Below are 27,686 nucleotides of genomic sequence, written 5' to 3' on the forward strand. Positions count from 1 at the left end.
ATGTATTTGTATTCCATGTATCATTAACTATTTCATATATTATTAAATATATATATTTTAATAGAGCCTCTGAATATTTGAATTTTGGGGAATAAAATCAGCTGACCAAAGGCAAACAGAGGAAAGGAGGATCACAGAAGCAGACCCAAATGAGAGCTGTCATTTTCTCTTCTACCTGGTCAGCATATCTGCTTGCCATGCCCTAGGCTGGCTCAATAGGAATCTGGGCTCATCGGATAGGATACAAATTAGGACTTGCATTCCTCCTAAGGGATCAAGCAGTGAGGCTCAGAGGTGGCTCCCCAGGCGGCCACCTTTGAATACCCTGATTGTAGGAAGTCCTATCACCCAGCCATCCTTGTTCCAAGACCTGAGGCTCCAGAATGATCTAATGCTTCTCCCACATGGAAAGCCCTCCCACCATTTGAAGACAGAGCTTACGGTTTTTCTGAGTCTTCTCTAAAATAAACATCCCCAGTTCTTTTAACTGTTCCTCATATGAAACAGTTTTGAGTGCCCTCACCCTGGGTGTATTCTTCCCTCCTCTGTGTTTCCTCAAGCACAGGGCTCCAGGGGTTGCCAGAGCTGCTCGGGTGAGGGGACCATCACCGGCCTCGCTTTGGACATAACTGTTGCTCACCCTCAGCAGCCTCATCTCAATGTTGACTCACTCTGAATCTACAAAAGACCAACAGCTAGAATTCTTTTCATATATGCTATTGCTAAGCCATACAGAAAAAAGTCACTAAGCATCTTGCCATTTGCTAGGATGTGATCATGGAAGAAACGAATACAAGGTACTAATGATATGCTCACCAATAGACCCCTTATCAGAGAAGGGATGCGAGCAGGTAGCAGAAAAATCAGAAGGCAGCACTTTTCAAGTCTGAAATTTTCTACCCATTTTCTTGCACCATCATATATACCCCTACTGTTGTCTCTTATTGATCCGGCATCACTGACACTAAGGAATGCTTCTTTACAGGGTTGGAAGAGGCTGAAAAGATAAATAATTTCCCCCCAAAATGTTGATCTAGTTATAGACGACAAGATTTATGAGGGAATGGGCCTATATATCTTGTTCAGCTTTCTATTCCCAGAGCTAATTATTGATAAAAGATTGACTCTCTGCCTGTCTGGCTGAATGAATGATGATGCCCAACCTCTGGCAGATGTCAAGGCGAACAGCCAGGCATTGCCATAACATTCATCCCATCAAAATACTAGTCTAGGTCTACTGTCTGAATCACTATAGCACTTTCTAGGATTTATATTTGGGAAATCTCAGGTCCTACAATTCAGCCTCTGCCCTTCAACATCTGGAACAAATTCAGGGACTCTGGAGTTGGTTCGAATAGCTACGTCTAGTGGAAGGATTAATTAATTCAATCAACAAAAATTTTGAGTACCTACTAGGTATCAGGCCCAGGTTTAGATATAAATACAAGCAATTCTGTCTTCAGGGAGGACACATTCTAGTGGGGTAAACAGGTATAAAATCAAAATAAATAAGCAAAATATATAGGATATTGAAGGTCATAAATGCTATGGAGGAGAATAAAGGATTTAAGGGATGAGGGAAGACCACCCCCACCCATTCCCTTTTTCTCATCTCCACGCAACCAAAGACACAAATGTAAGTGAAATTCTCTTTACTACCTTCTAGAAAAATAAACAAGGGGAGAAATACAACTATTTAAAAATTTTAATCATTAAACAACCCCCCCATGTGTGTTGGCAGTGGTTTGGGGTCAAAACACCAGCCGTGTAAATTCTGGAAAAGGAGCTTTCCCAGGCTCCAGGCGATAGCCAGCATGTGCTCCCCGGTATGAGTCTAAGGTCAAAATCCCCTTTTGGAGATGAGCCTACCCCTTCTCCTAGCAGCTCAATGTCTCTACCATTCCAGCTTCCATGCTTTTTATTCTTAAGCTACAGGGAAAGAGGAAGGAAGCAAAGGATGCCTCTTACCTGTGCCAAATATTTGGCGCAGAATCAGAGTTGGAAATGTCTGATGAAGCAGCTATCTGCAGAGCAGGAAACACCTGGCATGGAGGTAACATGCAGGCAATAAAGCCCACACTCTGCTCAGGGCCCTTCCCCGACAGTGTCATCATGAAGAGCCACTATGTGGCTTTACTAGATTGGGCAGCATGGTCACCCCACGGGGGGCAACACCACAGTTCATTTCTCCTGTAGTACTAAGGCTTTGGCATCAGTGATAGGAGCACATGGGGAGGTGGGAACCCCAAATCCCCCAGGGTATGAGTGCCCAAACTTCAAAAGGGACTTCAGACAGTGACCTTGAGCAAGACACTTAACTTCTCTGTTTCCTGCTTTGGAAGAGGGAACAGCACCGGGGTTCTCGTCGACCTCCCCAGAGGTGTTCGGACAGATCCAGTGGGCTCTTGGTACATGCACACAGCACAATACGCCAACAAACTAAAGCTCACATTTAGGTAAACACTCCTACTAGAAGAGAAGGAAAGGGGAGGTTGGAAATGGGAGGGAAGAGATGGAGAAGACTGAATTGTACTTAAGTCAACAGCTAAAAAAGCATTACTCAGCCGTGTAAGTGCTAACAATGAGAACACCGCTGAGGAGCAGAGAAGGGAAAAAATGCAAAACTCCACTTTAAAATGCCAGGAGCGTGTATTTGCACTGAAAACGGCAGGGCTCCTCTCCCACAGCCCTCTGCTACCTGCCAGATGAGGGCTGGGGAGGCCAAGTGTCACCACTGGGCAGCTTAGGGGCCCCTTTTTGCATCAGCAGATCTCAGGGTATTATCATTTGGGTGGTTTGTTAACATTGAGAACACGGGGAGAGGAACAGCCGTTTATAAAGCAGAGACAGACTTCCTCATCTCCACTTTGAAACCTTGCCCAGAAATGGGGATGGGGATAAGAAACGATTAGGTGAGCAGGCTCCCTGGTGAAAATGAAAAAAATGACTTTCTGTTTTTAACTGACAACCATCCTCAAACGTTTGTAAAAACAAATCTCATTTTTTTGTGTTTGTTTTTGCTAGTGAAACATCCCTTAGCAGCTTTCCTTAAAATGCAGTGGGTCTTTCTCCAATCACCATAAAGAACAATAGAAAAACAAAAAACATAACTTTGGGAATATACACATAAACTCATGATCTTTCTTATACACACTCTGGTTGACAGCTATGAAAAACCCTCACAAACTCCTTCAAACAGTAGTTAAGACATAGAGCCCGTGGCTCTGGCAGGCAGATGTTAGGGCAATACCCACACCTGGAATATGTCTCTCTTACGACTCCCTCCTCTGGGACTCTATTGGGAAAAGTCACACTCTTTCAGACTCTGGAGAAATATTTCAAAGGGTTTGGTTGCAGAAAGGACCCCTAACACCCCACAAATAAAAGGCTTACATTCCAAAGGACTCTAAGTAGGCGTCAGGGGTTCCTGGCCTGTTCAGAACAACTGACACCTTTTTATTCCCAACCAAATGAACACTGTCCCTCCCAGCTCCTTCCAGGGCTTTTAGAGTGAGAGCTGAGGACCACACCCCACCTCTCCGCTGGGCAGCAGCACTCACAGGGATCCTGATGAGCGGCGCTCCGTGATGAAACAGCCCAGGAGCACACACGCTTTCTGTGCATGTGCAAAACGACAGCACCGAAAGGGCAAAGCATTACTCACTCACTCGTTTACCGAACTATAACTCTTGGGATATGATCAGATGAGCCAGCCACAGAGAACTGCTCTCTTAACGACGGCTCTCTTCTAGTCGGAAGCGATTATTATCATTCAGCAACAACTGTTACTATCATCATCAACAGCAGGGATAATCCCTCCATCCCTCTTTTACTGAAATAACAAGCAGCAGCCTCCAGGATGTTACTGGTACCGCATCTCCTCTACTTCTAAAGCAGGGATTTTTTAAAAAATTTATTTAATTAATCCTCCTCCTGTTATAGCTCTCTTATGCTTTAATCATACACACAGCCATGCCTACATACACACACACGTGCACAGAAGGAAGTCACACTCTAAGAACTCTGTTAGAGGATACCGGAGTGCTGAGAAGCTCCCTCACAAATACTTGTTCTTGGAATTCTCTGACCGCCTGTGCTGCTCAAGAGACGCTCCAACAGGGACTTTGATATCCAGCATGTTTAATCTCAAGTTCACCATTTGGACAAATGGCTACAGACAGACTTAAAACTCTCAGCTTACATTTCTTCATCTGTAAGATGGGGATAATAATGCAACCAGCCACCTAAAGTAGGGATCTGCAAAATTTCTCTATAAGGGGTAAGACAGTAAACATTTTTCACTTTGCAGGCCTCAAGGTCGCTATCTCAACTACTCCCCTCAGTTGTTGTAGCGTGAGAGCAACCCCAGACAAGATGTAAACAAATGACCTGATGTGTTCCAATAAAACACGGAAATCTGAATTTCATATACTCCTCATATGGCACAAAATATCATCTTTTCTTTTTTTCTTCCAACCATTTAAAAATATGGAACCTATTCCCAGCCTGTGGCCATACAAAACCAGACAGCAGGTTGGGTCTGACCCAGGGGCCCTGTTACAGAGACCACTATGAGAACGGCACGAGTTAATAACGTTGAGCACTCAGCAGGCTGCCTGAGACCTTCACGCTAAACCCATAGGAGTTATTACTACTCTAGAGGTTGAAGAAGAAACCGACATGGATGAGGTAGAGCCCTTCAACTTGACCTAAGTCCTATATCTTGGTTCAAAGGGTGAGAGGGGGACTGTCATTTTTCAGGAAGGAGTGGGGATGGAATACACATGAAATAGGTGCACATATGAAGAGATATTTAGCAGTCCTGCTTCTGAAGAAGAGCTTTGCTGCCTGGGACTAGGGTGCAGTGACCTGAGAGTTTCAGCCAAAAAAAAGTTAGCAAAAGTACATGAAATAACTTAAGGCAAGAGATCCAGGTGCCTGCTTGCTACAGATGTTGTGTAACTAACTGGCCCCTCAGGAGTTATGCTGGTGGGCATAAATCAACTAGCAATAATAATAATTATAACAGCCAGATGCAATTACTTATGTAACTTGGTACTGAGATTTTTTACTACAAAACTGCATCTAGAAATGAGGCATTATAAAGTATTTCCAAATAAAGGGAAACAGATATGAACAGAGCTTTCCTAACCTGGCTGACCCGCATTCGAACCACCTCTAGTACTGACATACCAAGCATGGAACCTCTTGGCCCAACATGGTTATCATTCAGACTTTTATGCTGCCAGCACACTTGTAGTTTTGAATCACGTGGTCCGTTATGAAACAACATGGGCACTCCTGAAGGAAGAAGGAAGCCCTGAAAGTATCTCCCCGGTGACATAAGGGCTTCTGCTGGAGGACACTCCTTTTCCCCTGCTTTTTCGACCACTCCTGCCACATTCCCTCCTCCCCACAAGGAGTGCTGGGTCCTCCCCGAAGCCCACCATTGTACCCAATCAAAATGAAATCAATGTCACCACCAACCACATCATAAGGATAAGGTTAAAAATTAGAAATCTGTGGCTTATTAAATGTACACATCATTTAGAATTGCACATTATAAAATAAAGGGTTTTTGTCATTACTTTTGTTATCATTATTTCTATCCATGTTGGAAAATAAAGAGCACAATGTGGAAATTATTTATAGGCCCAAACTGCACGGACTTTTTTTTTTTGTGGTACGCGGGCCTCTCACTGTTGTGGCCTCTCCCGTTGTGGAGCACAGGCTCCGGACGCACAGGCTCAGCGGCCATGGCTCACGGGCCCAGCCGCTCCGCGGCATGTGGGATCTTCCCGGACCGGGGCACGAACCCGTGTCCCCTGCATCGGCAGGCGGACTCTCAACCACTGCGCCACCAGGGAAGCCCTGCACGGACTTTTTGAAAGAAGGATCAAAAATGGAAATTTTGGATGAAATAGTTGAACCTGGGAGAAAAAGAGAAAGTTGGCCAACCGTACTGAGCTGTGACTAGAATAAAAGAAATCTGCTCCCAAAGCTGGAAAGAAAACTGGAAAGAGCAAAACCAGCCAAGACTATTCCACAGCAACTGGGAACTTAGTGTCATGTACTTGATTATGCAATGCGTTTTGTTCAGATGTGTGTGTTTTGCTTTCTTTTAAAGAACATAGCAGTTTAAATACTTCTGCCTGCTCCCTAAAAGAAGTATTTTGCTTCTAGTCAACAAGCATTTATTATGAACTGATCACATGCCTAGCCTTGTAGTAAGCCATGGACCAAGTAAAGAAATCTTCCAAACTAAATACTGGGGAACTGATTAGATGAGCATGAGGGCAATGGGACAGGCTGCCCCAATAGGTCTAGAGCTGGGGTTACTGAGACTATGGGTGTTTGGAGAAGTAAAATGTATGAAGCTTTACTGTCAGAAGCATATGGTCAAGTTCAGCAAAGAAGAACACATACCCAGGGTTTCCCTGGTGGTGCAGTGGTTGAGAGTCCGCCTGCCGATGCAGGGGACACAGGTTCGTGCCCCAATCTGGGAAGATCTCACATGCCGTGGAGCCCCGGGGCCCGTGAGCCATGGCCACTGAGCCTGTGCGTCCAGAGCCTGTGCTCCGCAACGGGAGAGGCCACAACAGTGAGAGGCCCGTGTACCGCAAAAAAAAAAAAAACAGAACACATACACAAAGGAGGAAAAATGAGCCACAAAACAAAAGCATGAAGGTCACCCAAAGAGTAAATAAGAATGCTGAAAGGTGTGGGAAATCTAAATTGGGGTGCTCCGTGCAGTGAGCTGGGTAGTGTCCCCCCACATTTCACATCCACCTGAAATCTCCGAATGTGACACTATTTGGAAACAGGGTCTTTGAAGATGTAATTAATTAAGATGAGGTCATACTGCATTAGGGTGAGCCCTAAATCCAATGACTGATACCTTTAGAAGAGAAAGGAGAGGGAAACTTGGACACAGACACAGAGAAACACAGGGAGAAGGCAATGTGAAGATGGAGGCAGACACTGGGGTGATGCAGCTACAAGCTGAGGAAGGAATGCCAAGACTGCCCAGCAACCAGCAAGAGCTAGAAGAGCCTTCAGAGGGAGCATGGCCCTGTTGACATCTTGATTTCAACTTCTAAGCCTCCAGAACTGTGGGAGAATAAGTTTCTATTGTTTTAAGCCAGCCAGTGTATGGTAGTTTGTTACGGCAGCCTTCGGAACTAATAATACTCAGCACAGGGAATAACTGGAAGGACAGAATTGGGAGTCAGGCATCAACTGTCCTCATGAATGGGTATGGACCTGTGGCTGTTCTCCTGTTCCTGACACCAGAGCAAAGTCTATGTTCCTGGTATTCTCTGCCTATGCTACAGAGGAATATATGCTCCCTATTGACAAAATCATTCAGCAGCTAGGGACCTATTCATTAGGTTAGCCCCCAGGACTATGGAAAAGCTAAGGAATGCTACATAAACATGAAGTTTCATAAACATTACCAGAGACACAAATTACATGCCGTCTCAGGCTTCCATGAAAGACCACTGTAACTTAGGGGAGGGAGCACAAAAGACAACAGCCAGCAACTTGACTCAAGATTGCTCTTAGGGCTGAATCAAATCCATGTGTTACACAGAGGATGGGGCTCTTCCCCACCTTGATTTGCATGCAGAAGCCATTTCCAAGAACCCCTGTCCCTTCACAGAGCTTGGCAGCAGCATAGTACCTGTAAACAGAGTAAGAATAAGATCTTAACTACTCTGGTGGGCTAATCAGGCACCAGCCAGGATTAAGCAGAGAGCCTCTTTAGAAGACTAAATGGGCTTTCTTTCATCTAGGTCTCTATTTCTATTGTACATGCTTAATGCACTTTGATTCCTTTTCTTCCTCTCCATCTTTATTCCTTTCCTGACTTTTGCATAAAGCTTCCTCTTATTTTCTCTTTTTTATTACCAAGTGATACATGAATATATTCTCACTGTAAGAGATCTGAGTAAAATATAACTATATGTAATAAAATATGAGGACCTCACTTCTCTCTACCTCATTCTCTTCCCCAGTGGTAACCAGTCAGTATATATCTTTTTAGTCCTTCTTCCGTGCACTTACATATTCATATAAAATAACCTTTTTATTTTCATATAAATGGATCATTTTATATGTGCAATTTTACTTGCTTTTTAAACTCTACTATATATCTAAAAAATATTTTGATGTCAATAATATATGTCTGTTTCATTCCTTTAAATGACTACGTGTACTCCACATAATTTATTTAGCCTTACCAAAGTTTCTAGGCTTTTTATTACTCCAATTCTCAGTGTTATAAGCAATACTGCAGTGGACATCCTTGCACATATACCTGTTACAGAATCAATTTTGCTTTCAATAGATTCACAGAAGTGACATTGGATCAAAAGAGATAGGCATTTTTAATCTTGAAAGATACGGCCAAATTTCCCTCCCAAATGGCGTTACCAGTTTTATACATTCCCACCAGAAGTGTTACCCTCATCCACAGCAACTGGATATTATCAATATTTAGAATTTTCTCAGAATAATAAACAAAAATATCTTGTTTTAATTTGCATTTTTCTTGTTACTAATGATGTTGAGCATCTGTTTATGAGTTTATTGGCCATTTATTTTTATTCCTTCTACGTGTTTTTTTTACATTTTTCTATTGAGTTGTTTATCTTTGGGTTTGTAGCATCATACTTTATATATTTTGCATATTACTACTTTTTATATATTTGACAAATGTTCTTCCCATTATTTTGCTTATATTTTAATTTGTTTATAATTCATTTTTATACTCGTTCATCCAACAAATATTTACTGAGAATCTACTCTGCTCAGTGAACAAACCAGATATTCTAGTACGAACATTTAAATTTTGTACAAATCTGTTAGCATTTTGCTTTGTTACTTCTGGGTTTGATGTTTTCCTTAGGAAACCGTGTTCTACTCCATAATTATAAAAAATACTTCTGATGTGACACACCACATTTACAAAATAAAAGATAAAAATAATATGATCATCTCAGTAGTTGCACAAAAAGGATCTGACAAAATTCACCATCCATTTATAATAAAAACTCTCAAAAAAGTGGGTATAGAGAGAACGTACTTCAACATAATAAAGGCCATTTATGACAAGCCACAGCTAACATACTCAACAGTGAAAAGCTGCTGTGTTTCTATACACTAATAACAAACTATCAGAAATAGATATTAAGGGCTTCCCTGGTGGCACAGTGGTTGAAAATCTGCCTGCCAATGCAGGGGACACAGGTTCGAGCCCTGGTCTGGGAAGATCCCACAGGCCCTGGAGCAACTAGGCCCATGAGCCACAACTACTGAGCCTGCACGTCTGGAGCTTGCGCTCCGCAACAAGAGAGGCTGCGACAGTGAGAGGCCCGCGCACCGCGATGAAGAGTGGCCCCCACTTGCCACAACTAGAGAAAGCTCTTGCACAGAAACGAAGACCCAACACAGCCAAAAAATAAATAAATAAGTAGCGTTCCCTTAAAAAAAAAAAAAGAAATAGATATTAAGAAAACAATCCCATTTACAATTGCATCAAAAAGAGTAAAATACCTAGGAATAAATTTAACCAAGGAGGTGAAAGACTTGTATGCTGTAAACTACATGACATTAAGGAAAGAAACTGAAGGTGATACAAATAAATGGAAAGATATTCCATGCTCATGGATTGGAAAAATTAATATTATTAAAATGTCCTTATTACCCAAAGCAATCTACAAGTTCAATAAAATCCCTATCAAAATTCCAATGGTGTTTTTCACAGAAAATGTTTAATCCTAGAATTTGTATCGTGCCACAACAGACCCCAAATAGCCAAATAAATCTTGAGAAAGAAGAACAAAGCTGGAGGCATCATGCTCCCTGATTTAAAACTCTATTACAAAGCTATAATAATTAAAACAATATGGTATTGGCATAAACACAGACACACAGATCAATGGAACAGAAGAGACAGCCCAGAAATAAATCCACCCATATATGGTCAATAAATTTATGACAAAGGACCCGAAAATATACAATGGGGAAAGGACAGTCTCTTCAATAAATGGTGTTAGTCTCTTCAACAAATGTTGTTGGGAATTCTCTTGCCACATGCAAAACAATGATACTGGACCACTATTTTACACCTCACACAAAAATCAACTCAAAATTGATTAAAGACTTGAATATAGAACCATAAAACTCCTAGAGGAAAGCATAGGATGTAAGCTCTTTGATATAAGTCTTGGTAATAATTTTTGAATCTGACACCAAAAGTAAAAGCAACAAAAGCAAAAACAAACAAATGGGACTATATCAAACTAAAAAGATTCTGCACAGCAAAGTAAACCATCAACAAAATAAAAGGCAACCTACTTAATGAGAGAAAATATTTGAAAATCATATATCTTGGGGGTTAATACCCAAAATATATAACAAATTCATACAACTCAATAGCACAAAACCAAACAATCCACTTAAAAGTGGGCAGAAGATCTGAACAGACATTTTTCCAGTGAAGACATATAGATGGTCAACAGGCACGTGAAGGGATGCTCAACATTGCTAATCATCAGGGAAAGGCAAATCAAAACCGAAATGAGATATCACCTCACACTTGTTAGAATGACTATTATCAAAAAGACAAGAAAGTGTTGCCAAGGATGTGGAGAAAAGGGAACCCTTATGCACTGCTGGTGAGAATGTTAACTGATGCAGCCACTATGGAAAACAGTATGGACATTCCTCAAAAAATTAAAACTAGAACTACCATATGAACCAGCAATTCCACTTCTGGGTATATATCCAAAGAAAACAAAAACACTAACTCAAAAAGATATATGCACCCCCATGTTCACTGAAAAACTATTCACAATTACCGAGATATGGAAACAACCTAAGTGTTCATCAATGGATGCATGGGTAAAGAAAGTGTGGTGTACATATATACACAATGGAATATTATTTGGCCATTAAAAAAGAATGAACTCCTGCCAATGGAATATTATTTGGCCATTAAAAAGAATGAAATCTTGTTACTTGTGACAACATGGAAGGACCTCAAGGTCCATTATGTTAAGTGAAAAAAATCAGAGAAAGACATACGACCTCTCTTAAATGTGGAATTAAAAAAAAAAACAAAATTAAAAACAAAAACATACTGAATAGATAGAGAACTGATTGGTGATTGCTAGAGATGGGGGATGGGAGAAATGGCTGAACAGATCAAAAGGTTATAAAAAATTTCTGTTGAATGAATGAATATGTTGGCTGAACTGCACTCTGAATCATCTCTTATAAGAAAAACAAGAATACAGAATTGACTATACTCATTCAATTTTCATTCTATAAGTATTACTTAGTATTTTTAACCTAGCATTTTTATCATAATGTATAGAGCTCATTTTGAATAAACATAAAGTTAAGCATATTGAGACAAAATGATAACTTCCATTCTACATTTTTTCCATTGAGCACAAGATCAGCTTTTGAAATATCACAATTTAAAAAATTATCCTTCTCTAGTTTAACAGATTAATCATGAGGGCTTTTGTAATTACTATAGCTCATAGGCCTTGATTTGCTAACAGAACAAAAACCCCATCATTGTTCATTGTTCTTTTTTGCATATTTATTGGCTACTTTTGAGCATTTTATTTTGCAAATGAGCCTTAGAATTGGCTTGTTAAATGCCATAGAGAACCTCACCGAAATTGTGATTTGAAACATTATTGAATGTCTGTATTAATTTGTGACAAATTGATTTCATTAATATTAACCAGAAACATGAGAAGTCTCCATTTATTGACCTATCCACTCTACAGTAACTCCACTGTAAAATTTCATAGTTTTATTTATATAGATCTTGCATATTTATTTATAAGATATTTATGTTTTTACTTGTTAGTGCTATTGTAAATAATAGCACTTCTTTTACATTACATTTGAGAGACAGCAGTAGCTTGTGTATAAAAAAGCTATTGCATTAGGACATTAATCTTATAACCAAGGGCAAAAGCCATATTAGTTGTGGGGAAGGGGTGGCAGGTGGAGAGCTTGGAGAGATCCAGAGAGGACATAACGAAGGCTAAGATGCTTTCTGGAGCTATAAGAAGGAATTTAGCACCCCTCAGCACACTAGGCTTGGCCGAACAGAGTGAGGTGTGGAGGCAAGACAAGGAAACCCCAGAGTTTAGGGGATGTGTTCTGTTTGGAACTTTGGAGCACACTGAAGAAATGGCAGCACGGTGTGTTCAAGCAGAGGGTGAACCTCTAGATACTGTACCGAGTTTCCCTGAGGCTGAAGCATGGCACGGAAGAGGCTAAGCAGTTTCTACCTGTCCCAGTGGTGAATACAGAAGTGCTGAGATGCAACCAGCGAAAGAGACATGGATGGAGTGGGGACCACAAGAGGGCAGAGTTTATAGCCTTGAAGGTCAAGACCATGGCAGGAGCCACAGGTCTTAGCAGCACATGCCAACGCACAAAGGCCAAGTGGGACCAATTACATCCAGAGAGGATGCAGTAGGGAAAGATGCCAGCAACCAGAGGCCAAATCACATGAGACACATGCGTCCTTCAGGACTCAGGACTGTGCATGAGAGAGATGTCACCCTCGTGGCCATGGTGGATGGTAAGTAAGCTTCCCCTGCCTCATGATGGCATTTTGGGGAAGGAGGAAAAGAAATACTCCAACAGAGGGTATGCACTTTCAAGTGAGTATGTTTAAACTATGAATTCACTGAGTAATTTGCTGAAAGAGATCAAATACTAAACAGGCAGATGCTGAATTACCCTGAAGTGGCAAGATTAACTTTTCACCCCCAGAGGAGATAGGGGCTCACAGCAAGTGGAATTCAGTCATGGGGAAATAATGTTAGATTTCCATACCTCTGAATCATAGTGTATAACTTTTTAAAACCTTTACATGCTAGTATAATTTGTGTGGTTATATAGATCCTATAGGACATGTAATTTTTGTCCTCTTGATGTGTGTCTCTGCATGTATACACATTGGGCTACATTCCACAGTCATGGGGACAAGGCTAAAAAAGCTATAGGTTTGGGGCTTCCACGGTGGCGCAGCGGTTGAGAGTCCGCCTGCCGATGCGGGGGACACGAAGTATGTATTACATAGCAGCATTCCTGCACGGAAAGCTAGGACTCTGAAAACCAAACATTCAAAATATGCACTTCATCATTGCAGCTCTATTTACAATAGCCAGAACATGGATGCAACCTAAGTGCCCATCGATAGATGAATGAATAAAGAAGATGTGGCACATATATACAATGGAATATTACTCAGCCATAAAAAGAAACGAAATTGAGTTATTTGTAGTGAGGTGGATGGACCCAGAGTCTGTCATACAAGGTGAAGTAAGTCCGAAAGAGAAAAACAAATACCATATGCTAACACATATATATGGAATCTAAAAAAAAAAAAAAAGGGTTCTGAAGAACCTAGGGGCAGGACAGGAATAAAGACACAGGCGTAGAGAATGGACTTGAGGACACAGGGATGGGGACGGGTAAGCTGGGATGAAGTGAGAGAGTGGCATGGACATATATACACTACCAAATGTAAAATAGATAGCTAGTGGGAAGCAGCTGCATAGCACAGGGAGATCAGCTCAGCTGGATGCTTTGTGACCACCTAGAGGGGTGGGGTAGGGAGGGTGGGAGGGAGATGAAAGAGGGAGGAGATATGGGGATATAAGTATATATATAGCTGATTCAGCTTGTTATAAAGCAGAAACTAACACACCATTGTAAAGCAATTATATTCCCAAAAAGATGTTAAAAAAATACATGCATTTCATTTGACACTTTGTTTGCAGGCAGTCTATTACCTGAGTACTTTTGAAAGAAAAACAAATCACCAGCTCAGTCCACATTTGTACTTAGGGATATACAGTGATGGAACACGGAAATGAGAAAGATATTCCCTCAATGTTTCCCAAGTAAATTATGTAGCCTATCTGCATTTTTACCCAGTAGACAAGGAATTATTAAAAGTTGACTTTAAAGTTTCAGTTCTGGGCAGGATGGACTACTTGCACCCCACCCTGTCTCTCGCCTTGAATGCACCTATAAAACCTGGACAGAATATGTGCAGCAGCCATTTAAGGTCTCTGGAAAGTAAACAGTAGCAGGCAGATTGGAAACAAAGGCAAGCATTCAAAGAATCAGTGAACCAGTGTTGAGTTCACCACATTTTCCCCTTTGTGTTCCCTGGACAGAACTCAGAGATACCTGGGTATCAGCACAGACTCAGAAGCTCCTAGTTAAGGCCTGAAGAGCAAGAAAAGGGGTTCTGGCAGCAACAGCAATGGCAGCAAGTAGGCGGAAGATTTCCTTTCTGGAAGATTTTAAACCTAGTATCTTAAATAATTGTAAAACTACTTATGTTACGTATTTCTTATTGGGTGAGTTTTGGTAATTTGTGGGTTTTTTTGGAATTGGTCCATTTCATCTAAGCTGTCGAACTTCATACCTAGAGTTGTTCTTCGGGGTCTGTAGTGACAGATCCTCTTTTGATCCTGATATTGGTAGTTTGTGTCTTCTGTCTTTTTCTTCATCAGTCTTGCTAGAGGTTTATCAACTTTTCTTGACCTTTTCAAAGACAACTATTCTCATTAATTTTCTGCATCATGTATTGAAACATAAGAACTTGGATGAATCTCAGAGTTATTAATGCTGAGTGAAAGAAACCAGTTTCAAAAGATTACAAGCTGTATGGCTCAATTTATAGGACACTCTCAAAAGGTACAAACTATATTGACAGAGAACAGGTCAGTGGAGCCTTAGGGGAGGTGGGTGTGACGACACAGGGTCAGCACAAGACAGGTGTTTAGAGTGATGTGTTCTGTATCCTGACCGTGGAGGACACAAATCTATCTGTGTGCTACAAATTCACAGCGCTGTAGAACAAAATAAAGGCAGTTTTACCATATGTTCATTTAAAAAATAAAATTGAAAGTAACTCCTAAGGTCAGAGGAGAAATAAGACTGGTTTAAGAAGTTTCTCAGTTTTAAAACAGATAGTTAATAACTGCCCAGTTAATTTGTTTTTAATTATATATTTCTCTTCCTTAATAAACATGAGGTCATCATAAAAACAAGTTTCATATACCTATCTTCAACAAGATTTGAGGGAAACAAGGTCTCTCATGTAACATTAGTGGAGTAAATTACTGCAAGATCTTTGGATGGATATCTATCTCCAAGGAAATATAAAATGTGTATACTTTTTGATCCAACAACTCAACTTCTAGGAATTTCTAGGACAGATGTACAAGATCAAGAATATACATATAAGCATGTTTATGACAGCATAATTTGTAATAGGAAGAGACTATAAACAATGTGGATGTCCATTAATAAGTAAATTACATAGATGCATACAATTAACTACCAGAAAACCATTTTAAAAATGAGACTAATCATCAATCACTGATTTCGAAAAAAATTCTCTAAAATTATTAAGAAAAATAACAAGGTGAAGAATAATATATAGCGACTGATCTCATTTTTGTTTAGGAAAGGCCTTATATATGTTGGGGGAGCTTATACATACATAAAAATTCCCAGAAGGATATATAAAATACTGTTAACAATAGTTATCTCTTTGGAGTAAGCATGGAGATATAAGCAGGAGGAGAAAGGAAATAGTTTAAACTTTTCTGAACTGCTAGAAAAACCACAAACATGATACTATTAAAAAACTATTTTCAAAAATGTTAGTAGGACATAATAATGGCTTTGTACAAAGTTTATTAATCAGGATAGCTGGCCTTCTGCCAACCCTGGGAACGTCCATAGTCAGAGGATCTTAATGGGGTCAGGGCAAAGGACCTGAAAGTTGGTCATCGCTGGTGAGGGAGATGGGAATGGAGGAAACTCTTCCTCCAAGGAATTACGGTCTCACTGCCTACTCAAAGGCAGTCAGAATATAAACAGCATACCCACAACCAAAGAGGAAGCTGCCTGGGGTTCTGCAACCAGATCCTGTTGATAAACTCATGGATGAGTCCCAAGGGTTGGACCCAGTTTTTCTGCGTTAACAGTCTATAAGCCCTAGCTTAAACTTTTTCTAATTTACATTATAGTGAATATTTCCAGGACATATGCACAAGAACACAAGAAATTCTTGAAACTAAAAGATATCAAGAACAACAACAAAACGAGGTTTGTGATCTTGAGAAAAATTACATAATTTTTTGATCATAATGTTCTTAACAATACAACAGAGGACTAGGTGACAGGTAGGACCCTTGCTGGTTCCTAGAATCAGTGAGTCACCGCGTCTGGTTTAGAAATTGAATTTTACACAATTCTTTTTTCCAGATTCAGATTCTATTTGTCATTAGATTGAAACTGGCCAATAGTCATACATCAATTTTGAAGCCACACTTCCCAAAATATTATATATCTTGAGTTGGTTGTTCAGATTTAGCATGTGTAGACACAAAGCTCTTAAGCAGAAACTTCTTCACCAATATAAAATTTTCTCTTCTATTAAGTGTTGAAATACATCTTACTTTAGAGACAAGTTATATTTCAAAAATGTGTGCCCTAAGGAAAATATTTCATGACATTTAAGAACAAAAGTCAAAGAACTATTTACTATAAATAAGTGTACTGGAAAATTATCTAAATATTTTTAAATATATTAACAAAAATATCAAAACTTTGTAGCTAAGGGATAAAAGCCAGACATGAGCTATTTTTTTTCGCAGACAAGTTAGTTCATTCTCACTATCCTACATATCATTCTATACAAAGCTTCCTGATAATTCTGTTCTGCTACTTCTTCTGGGATGTCTGTCCCAACTCTATTCCAGCTTCACCCCAAGAGCCTGACCTCTCTGAACTTTGCATGTGCACTGCTGCCCCTGTTTGCATCTCACATATCTTTCCTGCCCTCTCTCTGCAGCACCCATCACCCACAGCAGCCCTGGGTGTTAGCCTGAACAACCTGGCTGGCTGTGTGTCCTGAACTGGCCAGTTTGCTCTTGAGAGATGGAAGAGAGATGGGTGAAGAATGGGAAGGGGCAGACAGAGAGAGGTATGAGGGAGGACAAAGAGAGAAAAAGAGAGAAAAAGGGAGAGGGAGGGAGGGAAAAAGAAGAGAGTTAAGGAATAGGTATGTTGGTTACTAGTTTGCCATCCATGTTCAGTTTCTTCCTTCTCCCACTTAAAAACCTTGCCCCGAATAATTTCTTCATATTTGAAAAAGAAAAGAATCCCTTGAATGATGACAAATGACATAATATGCGCTAACCTGATCTCTGATGAGAAACTGATTTATCGCCTATATTTCAGAGCCCTGGGAACGGTGACATGAAGGGATAAATGGATTTCAGGGCAGGCAGTGAATTTCTGAGGTGCATTTCAGAAGCTCTCCTCTAAACCATAAATAAAAACAGGTTGACTACAACCTGGCACGGGTGAGTAGGACAAAACGTCATGCCACCCAGGACCATCAGTCAACACCCTCCTCACAATGCCCCAGGTGCATGACCAGATATTCTATATTCTACGGAGATGTTTCCCTAGCCGAGTCTTCCAAGAGCTCATGGGGGGAAAAAAGGCAGTTCAGAACACCAGAGCTTGAAAGCTATTACCCAGAAAAATATATTGGGGAGGTTGAGGGGTGGAAAAGAATACTACAATCTTCAGTAAAGTTAGCAGCAAGATCATAGTTTCAAAATACACCTGCCTCTCTCATTGACCCCCCAAGACTGACCTCCCACCCTGAACCATTTACTAGCAACCCCAACAATCAAAGGGAACCAGGCACCAATACCCCTGTTCGAATATGAAATACGAGGGTAAGATGGTGGGGTGGGTGAGAGACACAGGCAGCTACAGGAATAGTGACTGCAGGGAGGACCGAGGCCAACAAATAAGAGAGAAGTTACACAGCTCTCCCTGGGAGGCAGAAGCCCCCAACCCCCAGATCTTCAACTCCATCCATTTCCTCCCTGGCAGGAGAAACTTTGTAAAGAAGTAGAGTCTATCTTTGGACATTTCATAGCAAAAGTGAATGCACAGATTGACACTTACATTTCATTTGCTTGGAGATGGACTTGTTAGGTTCAAGCCAGTGCTGGGGAGAAAAAAAGAGAGAGATTGTGGGTCAAACGGCTGGACCATGTGATGCATACTTAATAACTAAAACGAATTTAATAAAGATATTCTTTTTCCAAAGTACAGCCTCAGTTCCCCATAGATATTCCTCAGGGTTCCACCCTCTAAAGATCAACATGAACAATTGGCAATAATAATACCACAGGCAAGGGTATAAATTACAGAGAATTAAAACTTTCTAAGTAGTATTTGAGTCATACAGTTGCTAGGAGAGAAGGACAAGGGAGAAAACATGCACTTAAATTGGATGTTCCAGTGGCTCTAGTTGGCTCCTAGGTGATTCTTTGAGCTCCACTGCTCTGGGCAAACCACAGATGGCTAAAGACTTTGACATCCGTGACCTCTACGAGTCACAGTCCAGCAGCATCCTTTCAGGTTAACAGTGGGCCAAGCCAGCATTAGCTCTGTCACACACAGAGGCAATTCTTCCTTCACAGTAGGGAGGAACATATTATTTTAAATATCTTATTTCAGAGGCCTGAGGTCATCAAGAAGCAAAATCAGCTCCAACACAAAACAAAGAAGCCCAAAGTCCTGAATAGCTCAGAATCGTGTTACTGACAGGTATCTGAAGCAGACACAATGCTGGCCCCAGCGCCTAGCTCTCTCCACACCATGAGTGAAGGTCACTTCGACATGCCGAGATCAGGGCAGCCTCTGATATCACTAACCATGATGCCCCTGAAGCTGCTTAAGGAACGTCAGGAAGCATCACTTTATACACCAGAAGTTTATAAAGATAAGAGGGGTGCCAATGGGTATCCATCCAGATGTCAGGGACGCCTCACTTATGGGGCACCCACTCCCTGCTGATTACTGGAGACGAAAGAAGAGGAGGAAACTTACCGTCAGTTGAGCACTTACACCTCACTCTATCTCATTTGTGGCATCCAGTAAGCCTCAAGGTTCTGTATTATCCCTATTGTTTGATGTAAATGCATAGCCATAAAGTTTAACAGGAGCTAGCACTGTTGAGCGCTCAGTAAGTGCCAGACTTTCCAAGAGTTTCCATGAGCTATCACTACCACCCTATTTACAGATGAGAAATCTTGGGCTCAGGATGTTAAAGAACTTCCCAAGGAAATGGCAAAGGGAAGAAATGGTGAAGCTAGTGCTCAGTGGGATTCCATAGCACAGGCCCTTAACCTCAGGCACGTGGCCTCCCAACAGATCGGTTCACTCTAAAATGTATTATTCTCCTTGCTGAACACTCCCTACCTCCCCAGGAGCTGGAGAATTGAGTGTTCCAATCAGTAGTCTCCAATCTTGGGTTTCAGATCTCTGCAAGTCTTTAAACAAGAATGGGGGTCTTTTGGCTATTTAAAATAAATCTAACTCTTCTAAATGAAGAACCTGCCAGAAAACCATGCATTTACCCTTGACATGTTGCACAAGCAAACTAATATAGCAAATTTCTTTGCTTCTGGCCAAAATTATACCAACTCATGTTGGGAACCCTGATTTTTTTATTGTGGTAAAATATACATAACATAAAATTCACCATTCTAACCATTTTTAAGTGTATAGTTCAGTGATATTAAATACATTCATAACGGTGTGCTACCATCACCACCATCCATCTCCAGAACTCTTTTCATCTTGTAATATTTAAACTCTATAACTATTAAACAATAACTCCCATTCCCCCCATCCTCTTGGCCCTTGGTACCATTGTACTTTTGGTTATCTCCTTCTAATCAGAAATTATGCTTCAACTTTACACAGTTAAAATTGAACAGTGAGAAAGGCATATTGATTATACCACTTACTAGGTATATAACCCTGGGCAGAATGTTTAATTTCTGTCTCAATTTCACAACTATAAAGTGGGAATAGTAATAGTACCTACCTTGTAAGGTTGTTGTGATGATTTTAAAAGTCAATAAAAAGTTAATAAACGTAAGGTTGCTTAAACAGTGCCTGGCACGTGAAAAATACTCAACGAATGCTTGTTTGCTGTTGCTGTTGTTGTTACTTAATAAGTACAGTTTCATTGGTAGACCACGTCTTTCAATATATGGGACACATGGAAGAGAATAATAAGAGGGGCCTCTGGTGATTAAATTACTTTCCTAGAAATAAATAAATAGGATAATTTAGAGCTAAGGCATGAAAACAAATAACAGCAGCCTGAGATCAATAACTATTGCTACTGTTTCACAAAGGAGGATCACCAGTCATTTTGCTAATAAAGTCTGAAATATAAATAAGTTTTCCAAATTCTCCTCGTTTGGCATTCTTTAAATTCCTTAGCCCTTCTCTGCCTAACTTCAGCCTACCTCTCCACCTTCTCACTGCCTCCGGGAATGACAGGTAAGTTTCATTTTGTGTGCCCACACTAGTTAGTTGGTGCTAATCTCCCAGAGCTGTGAGGAAAACTCCAAGACTGTGTGAAGGCTTAGGGACAATGAGTGCGGTGATGGATTGGTTACGTCTGCTGTGCCATGATGGATTGAGTATGTCTCCCACCGAGGGGGAGGAAACATTTAAGGCATGCCGCAAGGTATTTGCCATCTGTGCCCTACATAAATTATTTACTTTAAATGAACTGGTCTTCTCATTGTCTTACAAAATACGCCCTGCAGTTTCTGATCGGCTCCAACCTTCCTCTTCCTCTCAGCCTATTCATATTCTGCCCTTGCCTCTCAATTACCTTTGCCTACAATATAATCACTCACTATATACATTTCCAAGACAGCTATTCTTCCCCAATGGGATAGTCATAGGGTATAGAGTCCTAAGAAAAATAAGCCAGCAGTAATCTTGTTTCAAGGGATTACAGAAAATCATTTCTTCAAAGAGCTCAATTTATTAGTATGTATTAAAATTTAAAAACCTGACTGGCCTATGGCCTAGCAATTCCTTTATTCTCTAATTTGGCCATGTGAACAAAGAGGAAAAAACCAGAATTTTCACTGCAATATTATATAAAATTACAAAATATTAGAAATAACATTAATGGCCATAATCAGGAAGATGGGTAAATAAAATGGGTAAATAAATTCTGGGTAATTCTGCAGCAGTGTTTTATAGGAGGTAAATCTTTATATGTAACATGGTTGAATCCCTAAGGCACAGTTTGGGATGAAAAAAGTGAACTGCAAAATTAATAACTGTGGCCAGAGTTAGTTCCCAAATTGTGCACTGAAGCATCCCAGGGAAGTGCAGCCATACTAGACGTCTGCTGGACACCGTGCAAACTATGAGCTCAAGGAGGTCCACAGTTCCAATATTAGAACATATTATAATCCTTTTGATGTCATCCGTTTTGCAAAGTTGGGTTTCCAGTGGTTGCTGTGATTGAAAACGAGTACCGTGCAAAAATAGGTGTGGAACAGGCAATGAGTGTGGTAGCATCTGATCTGATCCCAGGATTTGAGAGCCATGGAGTGTCCAATAAGCACATACTGCCTATGAGTAAGTAATTATGGTTAAGAATAAACTGAAAATACTCTTTTCATGTGTGTAATGTTTTAAATGTCTACTAAGGCCATAATGGCTATGTTAGGACATAAATACTAAGTTGTCTGGATCTAACTCTTATTTAGATGGAACTGTTAAATATCCTTTTGACCTAGGGCACCATGAAATAATTACTAAGATACTGAAAGAGCCATAAACCAAGAAAGTTTGAGAACCTCTGAACTATGGTATCATACAATTAATGTCTTCTCTTTTTTTTAATAGCATCTTATTGTTTTATTTTTTAAAAATTAATTAATTAATTAATTAATTTTGGCTGTGCCGGGTCTTAGTTGCGGCATGAGGGATCTTTAGTTGCAGCATGCGGACTTCATAGTTGTGGCATGTGGGCTTCTTAGTTGCGGCATGCAGACTCTGAGTTGCAGCATGCATGCGGTATCTAGTTCCCTGACCAGGGATCGAACCTGGGCCCCCTGCATTGGCAGCACAGTGACTTACCCACCGGACCACCAGGGAAGTCCCTTAATGTGTTTTCTTTTAAAAAGTAGAAAGTACAAAACACTACCATATATTTTCAAAGAATACATAACAAGCATCTAAATGTATTTTCAAACATCTAAAATGCTACTAAATTGATCCAGTGAGGTGGGTAACTGGGAGAGAACAGGAATTTAGTGGTGTTGGTCAAAGAAAACCATGACTTCCATTTTATCTGTGATATTTTAACTTAAATTTTTACATGTATTCATGCATTACATAAATATTTAAAAATCAATTGAAAAGAAAAACCTAAGCTCTATCCAGAGAATAAAAGTGGATTTCATGTAATTTAGACTCAAGAGGAAGAATTTCATATATAACAGGCAGATGCCAAAGGCAGCCACGCACCCAGGGCTGACAGTGCCATCTGACTCGGGAGCCAGCCAGCCCTGAATTCAGATGCCAGCTCTGCCACTTACTAGTGAGTGGTGTGACCTCCATCAAGTTCCTCTGTTTCCTCACAGCATCATCGTGAGGTTTAAATGGGTTAATTCATTTAGAAGCCCTTAGAACAGAGCTTGGATCGTAGTGAAGGCTCAATAAACACCAGCTGCTCCCATCTTCCTCCCGTTCACTGAGACTCCTAAGTTGGTGCCATGGTGGTGAGCCCACATTTGTCACTCTCTTCCTCTCTCCCTCCCCACCCCACCTGCCTTCTGCTCTACATGAACATATAATTCTCCTTCCTTCTTTCATTCTTCCTTTTAGAGTTAAGAGCTGGGCAATGAAGTTGAGTCTGGACTACACCAACAACTCCTGCTGAGACTGTCTGTACAGATGGATTACACGCTCATGAGAAAATAACAACCATGATGTGGTGTGCTTGGTAATTAGATATAAGGCTTAGAACATCTATCACATTGCTATTTTCCCCTTCAATTGCTACTTGGAATATATGATATCTTTTTAAGTCTGTTTCCTTGCTGAAAACTGATATTCCCAGAGAGAGGAAGAAAGGAAAACGTGCCAACCAAATATCTGAATCTGAGGCTGAAACTTTCCTTTCCTCAACTCTTATTTAGCATAAAAATTGCAAAGACTAAGGAAGCTAATACCCAATCATTGATTCTACTTACTGAGCTTCGGGAGAAAGAGGAACCAGAGGATGCATCCTTAGCATGATTTGAAAGTATCAGGAAGGTGCCTGCAGGAGGGTGTGTGAAGGCTCAGCCCAGATCCCCTTTCCCTTTTGTCTGACTTTTTTTTAGAAGGCTGCTCTCAGGTTACTGGAATCCATTTCGAGGTAGAGAATGAACCTTGCCACCTACCCCCACCCCAATCCCACAAGAAGTCAGCTCTTAACTAATAACTGACAGATGTGGGAGGATAAATACCTCTGCTCCCTTAGCTGGGACATCTCTAAGGCATGACCTACACTCTTCCTGAGCTCCTCTGTGGGACTGGGCCTAAGTTACTTTCTACTTGACTCTGCCCAACATCGCACACTTGCACACCCTTCTCTTCCATGTCCAATCCCCCACTCTCCTAACATCTTCTCTTGGGAGCATTTCCTAATAAAACTGGATTTTTATCTCAGGTTCTGCTTTCTAGGAACTGAACCAAAGACAGCCTCCCTAACTCTCCACCAAAAACTGCCCTCCATGGTATTTTAAATTCTTCTATTCAACGTTTATTCCTTTCACCTTAGGCTTGAGCCCTGGTAACTTGCACATGCCCTGTAAGGGGTCCCAATTTAGTACTGTTTTCAGTATTGACCACCTAGCCTGACTACAATTCAAGTCATTTCTTAGAACAAATATATTTTGATTGACAGTAGCTTGAAGAAAAAGAGGAAGAGTAGAAGATAGCTACACAAAAGAGGTGAAAAGTTGACAGGTGCCTAAATCCTCTAGGCCCTGATTTCCTTCTCTGTGATCTTGTGGGTTGGGGTTAGCAGATTCCAAAGCCCCTAAGATTTCTTTAGCTCTCACATTCCACATACTATGAAGTGAAGGATGAGAACATTGCCGACAAATGTTTCTTTCTTTTTAATTTTGCTGCTGCATTTAGCCCTAAGAGATCATTTTTCTCTACCCCATCACAGAAATGATGCACTTCTTTCATACTTTCTAATTTTGGCTTGTCTGGGGAAAAAGAGTGTGGGTGTGAGTTAGTGATTTATGACTAAGTAGATTGATTTTCTATTTGGTAGCTGCTGAGATTAAAAAAAAAAAAAAAAAAACAAAAGCTCCCCAAAGTAAACAATATAACACTTAGTTATCCTCAATGCTGGGCTTCTGTTGAAACTGATCCAGCCTATGATTACAGAATAAATTACACACCCCTCTGTTATCTTTCTCAAAACCCTTGGTTCCCTACACCAAAGTAATCGGTAGACTAAAGAAATGTGTTAAATAGCCAATGGGGCTTTAAACAAGAATGAATGTACCTTCCCAAACAGGAGATTGTTTTTCCCCTCAATAGTAACCAGATCCAAAATCTGACCAATTCCCATCATAGCCCTGAAAAGATGGCCTGATTCTCACATCTCACCTGGACAAAGCCCCAAAGTAACTCAGTCGCTGCATTAGCTAGCCAATTTATGCCATTTCTAGGCCCTTCAGCCTTTGCTGGGGAAAAAACAACGCCATCGAAATGAATGCAGCCTTAACAGTGTTCTGGATAATAAAGTTAGCCTAGACCCTAGTTATTTCACTCCCAGGAACAATGGTTTCCACTCCAGTTTCAATAAAATCTACGGCAACAAAAATATCTGCAGATCAGGCATACTCAAAGTTATTGTCCGTTCGTAAGTCAATCGACGTAAGAAAACCTCCATGGCTTTGTTACGGTGTTTTTCACTCCTTCAGTCGTAACTGCTTTTGCTTTCTAGGTTCTTAAGGATGAGCAAAATAGAAGTAACTGCGAGGAGAAGAAACACTGCAGGGAACAGGAAAGCATAAGCACCTTTTTTTCCCATAAAGGACCAGATTGTAATTATTTTAAGCTTTGTGATCCATATGGTCTCTGTCAGGACTACTCAGCTCTGCCATTGGAACATAAAAGCAGCCACAGACACAGAAATGAATAGAAGTAGCTGTGTTCCAAAAAAACTTTATTTAGAAAAACAGATGAGGGCCATCCTGACCCTTGTGTGCCAACCTCTGCTCTACATCCAAGAAATCCATAATGCACACTTAAAGAAAAGCTAGTAGTGGTCTGAAATACAATAGAGTTTGTAAAAAGTATTTGTTGCTGTGCCTCTTAAAGTACAGTAAAATACCAAATGCAATCATAAGGGAAATTATGGGATTCCTTCATGCTTGTTACAATGGAATTTCCCACTGTGTAACATTTGCTGTCATGTCATATAAATTTAACAACACTATCAGCCAAATTTTTTCTAAAGTCAAAGGTTTCCTAGTCGCCAGACCCATGGATCTTCAAACTGTTTAAAGCATGGAATAGTAAAAAGATAAGTTATATATGTTGATAATATGGAGTAATGCATTTAAACAACCACCTATGGCGTAGATACGTTTAGTATCCCCATTTTACAGATAAAGAAATTGAGGCACAGGTTAAGGTCAAAGTCATACAAACAGCAAATGGCAGGGACAGGATTTGACCCCATCTTCCTGGTGTCAGTGCTCTTAGCACTTGAGCAGTAATGTCCTCTGATCTTCCCTCTTCTTGATATTTGAAACTGCAGCTCATTCCTTTTCATTAATTCTGTTACTACCCATATGCTTCCAGAATGTCTCTCTCTCCTCGTTCTGTTCTTTCTGCTCTGTATGTTCCTGGTCAGTCTCCACTGCAGGTTTCTCCTTCTGGACCATCCTTTAAAATATAGATGTTCTTCAGCTTTCAGATTCTCCTCTCCGTTTATACTCTCTCCCTCAGCACTGCAATCTATTTCTCAGGGCTTTAAAGTAGTAAGGACCCCATGGGCTCCAAAAATCTCCATCCGTGCCCTAAAACTTTTTCAGTAAGCTTCAGATCAATACTTTCAACTATACCCTAAACCTCTCTACCTCAACATCTCACAGTCATCCCAACTCAACATGTCCAAAACTTATCAACCCACTCTCTTTGTACAGTTTATCTGGTAAATGGTTCTACTTGTGCTTGGAACCCATGTAAGAAGTCCAAACACTCTGCTGGAAAGGCCATGTGGAGAGGCCCCAAAAACACATGCAGAGGGAAGGGGCCCCCAAGCCCCACCTTCCAGTCATCCCCATCGAGGTACCAGGCATATGAATAAAGATGTCTTGGACAACCTCAGACCAGACCAGCCATCAGCTGAGTGAGCCCAGTCAATCCCATGCAGAGCTGAAGAACCACACAGCTGAGCCCTGCTCAAATTCCTGACCCACAAAATCCTGAAATATAATAATATTGTGTTGCTTGAAGCCACTAAAGTTTTGGGGAGACTCGTTACGCAGCAATAGATAACTATAACTCTTCCTCTTTGTTACGGACTGAATGTGCCCCTGTACCACAAATCCACATGCTGAAGCCCTAACCCCAATGTGATAGTCCTGAAGGTAAGGCCTTTGGGAAGTAATAAGGTTTAAAAAGAAGTCACGAGAGTATGACCCACACGATGGGATTACTGTCCTTGTAAGATGACAAAGAAAGACCAGAACTCTCTCTTGAGCTCCTCCCACCCACCACCCTGCCACGTGAGGACACAGGGAGGAGGCAGCCACCTGAAAGCCTAAGAGACAATTTTTGCCAGGAACCAAATCCATCAGCACCTTGCTCTTGGACTATCCAGCCTCTAGAACTGTGAGAAATAAATGTCCTGTTTAAGCACCTAGTCTACAGTATTTTTTTGTAGCAGCCCAAGCTGCCTAAGATACTCATCATTACCTCCATAACACACAATTACAAGTGAACTCCGAAAGATATCTGCTGGAGCATGAATGAAAAAGAAATAGGTCTGCTTCACACTGTCATTTCCTAATCTCTACTGTTTTTGTTTCTCCAAGTGATACACTATACTCATACTTACATTCCAGCCTCTTCCCAGCTGGACTTAAAAACTGTCTTTAAAGTTATATTGAAACTTCCAAACCTGCTCGTCTCCATTCAGCTCTGATGCTCTTCCCTGCTGGAAGCCTCCAGTGAGTGCTTCTCTTTATAATGATGGCACTTAAACCTTACCTCTCTAATTAATTTCTACCTTCGTCTGAACCAAACCCAGGAAGTTCCCACCACAAAGGAGAAAGATTGTCCTACATTGGATATCTTCCCATTTTTTCTAACTCAAACAGAGATAAAATGGCATTTCCCAGCCTTACTTATTCTTTTGTCTGCCTTTTTAAAAAAGTTTCGGGACTTCCCCAGAGGTCTAGTGGTTAAGACTCCGCCTTCCAATGCAGGGGGTGTGGGTTTGATCCCTGGTCAGGGAACTAAGGTCCCACATGTCACAGGGTGTGGCCAAAAATTTTTTTAAAAAGTTTCAAGTGTACAACATAGTGGTTCAATAATTTTATACATTAAAAATATATCACCATGGGCTTCCCTGGTGGCACAGTGGTTGAGAGTCCGCCTGTCGATGCAGGGGACATGGGTTCAGGCCTTGGTCCGGGAGGATCCCACATGCCGCGGAGCGGCTGGGCCCATGAGCCATGGCC

General features: G+C 40.8%; 1 protein-coding gene across 1 annotated transcript in view; it reads right to left on the reverse strand.

Annotated features, from left to right (window-relative positions):
* The window catches only part of FRMD3 (FERM domain containing 3), a 294,060-nt gene that overhangs the window by 104,912 nt on the left and 161,462 nt on the right, over positions 1 to 27,686 (reverse strand). The window contains exon 3 of the mRNA XM_024753892.1: positions 18,058 to 18,100. Within this exon, the coding sequence (XP_024609660.1) occupies positions 18,058 to 18,100 (43 nt within the window). The remainder of the gene's footprint in view (positions 1 to 18,057; positions 18,101 to 27,686) is intronic.

This window comes from Neophocaena asiaeorientalis, unplaced genomic scaffold (genome assembly GCF_003031525.2).
Source record: "Neophocaena asiaeorientalis asiaeorientalis breed wild unplaced genomic scaffold, Neophocaena_asiaeorientalis_V1.1 scaffold220, whole genome shotgun sequence".
Taxonomy (NCBI): Eukaryota; Metazoa; Chordata; class Mammalia; order Artiodactyla; family Phocoenidae; genus Neophocaena; species Neophocaena asiaeorientalis.